Genomic DNA, 2,501 nt, shown 5'->3' with positions numbered 1-2,501 from the left:
TGATATATTATTTTCACAAAAAAGTTAACTTTCATTTAATTTTACTTTAAATTGCCATTCCTATGTTTATTATAATTCCAGTATAACGTATAATTCATAATTATATTTTTCATTTTTTTAAAAATTATTCATTTGACTCTTCATAAAATTTTTTTTATTTTAAATAATTTTTTGGCAATTTTTTTCCTCAGTAAATAAAATTAAATTAAAAATAAAAATAATTAGAATTAAAAATCTTATGAATGATATATAACTTCAATCCTACATGTATGCATAGCTATTAAAATGTAATCGAACGAAATTTTTTTATTTGTTATTTAATGATGTAGAAATTTTATGTATAAAGCACATATAATTATTACAAATTTTAGTAAAAATCTTTTCCTTATAATGAAAATTATATTATATATGAAATAAATATGTCCATTCCAACAACATTTCTCTGTAATTCTTTTACATGTAGTGTATGATCTGCTGGTATAATTAAAAAAAATGGAACATATAATGTAATATAAATAGTTCACATAATATGAATTTAATATAATGACTTTAGCGAAAAATGTTTAAAATAAAAGACAAATAATTATTTTGTATTAACAAAGCTTCATAATTTTCTTTACCATAATTATAATACTTAAATATTTTAAATAAAAGACAAACTGTCAACTTAATAATAAAATATATGGTAATTTCTCTATACTTATACATATTTTAAAACATATATTATTTTTTTTCAAGCTTATAGTAATTCTATAATTTGAGCATTCACCTAATGTTGCTTGGTAATGTAATAGCAAATTTTCATACTTATAGAGCTATTTTGCACTTTATATTTTGTACATTTTATGTTAACTTATATTGTATAAATATGTGTGTTAAAGATAGAAAAGTATATAAATAAAAACTTTTTTATTAGTTCAAACATAAAAAACATTTTAATTTAGATTAGAACAAAAGTTTACATATCAACAAATTTTATGTTATAATTTTTCATATACATATATAAATGCAGATTGTCTTGCTGTGATGGTTAACTTATTATGGTTTTATCCTTAAGTCAAGAAATAAATTAACGGAAACGCAAGGTAATTTATAATTTCTTTTTTATGAAATAAATATTTATAACTATTAATTAAATATTATCGTATTTCCAAAAGATAAAATAAATTGCTTCTCTCAAGGAAATGTGTGTATATTTATATGTTCTTTTTATTTATTTTTAGTATCCATTTTTAAATCAAATATGGAATTTGTTTGAGGATTTTTCTAATGAATTAACTGATGGATGGATATGTATTATATGGTGTATGCGATGTTATTGCAGCCGATTACCCTGAAAAAATAAACGAATACAAAGAATTTTGCAAGATTCTTTTACAAAATTTAGACAGAACATCTTTAAGTAAAAATGAATCCGAATCTGACACCGAAGATGAATACCCCGAAAACTATATGAATCATAATGCACGATGTACCAATTTAAACAGATGGCTATATTATTACACAAAAAAACATCAAGTTCCAGACGGCTTTATTAAGAAAGTTTTAGTTCAATGAATGATCTAGTGACACCATTGGGTAATAACATTAAATATACTGAATGTGTTTACGAATCATATAGTGATGTTTATGCAGAACTAGAAGATCTAATAAAATTATTAACTTTTGTGGATAATCAAGATGTTATTCAAAAGATATTGAGTGAGCGTTCAAGTGTATATAATTTGTGTGTTAACTACATTAATGAATGTGCTAGAAAATATAGAAAATTGTACACAAAACATTGTAATGCTACTATATATTCAGATAAAAAATATAATAATCTTTGTCATGGTTAGAAACTTTTAAAACATCTTATACATCATTATATAAAATCCCATCATTAAAGGAAAAAATACTACACTTGGATTCCTTCAATTAGAAGGTGGAGATGCGGAATCACAAATACGCGATGCACAGGTATCTAAAAACGAACACACAATTTTGTTGAGTAGTCCACTGAAATCTAAAATAACAACAGGGGTCACAGCAGGGGTAGAAGCATGTACTTTTCTAATAATTTTGTATAAGGTTAACACGAATTATTATATTTATAGAAATATTACATATCTCATTTTTTGCCTATAAAATGATAGCCATGAGTGCGTTGAATTTTCATATATTTAATCCTTTCTTTATTCATTAGTTCACTCCAGCTCTAGGTTGGTTTAGTGCTCAAAATAGAGGGGTCCAAACTAGTATTCTTTTAGATGATGGACAAAATGAAATGCTTTATTATAGCCCCGATTCATGGAATATGGAGTCCAATAACGCGGGATATAACATAAGCTACCATTCTATGGAGGATTACTAATTTGAATAAAAAAGTTAATGACCACTTCTCAGCATAATTAATATTAAGAACCCCATAGATCAATAAGATATAAGGTAATCATTAAATAAAATCCACAAAAGGTAACATGATCCATTTATAACTTATAAATGTATTAAATACAATAAAA

General features: G+C 24.0%; 1 protein-coding gene across 1 annotated transcript; it reads left to right on the top strand.

Moving 5' to 3' along the window:
- Nucleotides 1–1,553: 1,553 nt before the first annotated feature.
- On the top strand, nucleotides 1,554–2,127 carry PCYB_003640 (hypothetical protein; the record flags this gene model as incomplete). The annotated part of the gene is made up of 2 exons (XM_004227785.1): nucleotides 1,554–1,833; nucleotides 1,889–2,127. The coding sequence occupies 2 exons, from the start codon at nucleotides 1,554–1,556 to the stop codon at nucleotides 2,125–2,127; spliced, it is 519 nt and encodes a 172-aa protein (XP_004227833.1).
- Between the last annotated feature and the right edge of the window lie 374 nt (nucleotides 2,128–2,501).

Source organism: Plasmodium cynomolgi (assembly GCF_000321355.1).
Source record: "Plasmodium cynomolgi strain B DNA, scaffold: 0332, whole genome shotgun sequence".
In the NCBI taxonomy this organism is placed as follows: Eukaryota; Apicomplexa; class Aconoidasida; order Haemosporida; family Plasmodiidae; genus Plasmodium; species Plasmodium cynomolgi.
Note: the sequence above shows the minus strand (reverse complement) of the source record. Positions and strands in the feature narration are given on the sequence as shown.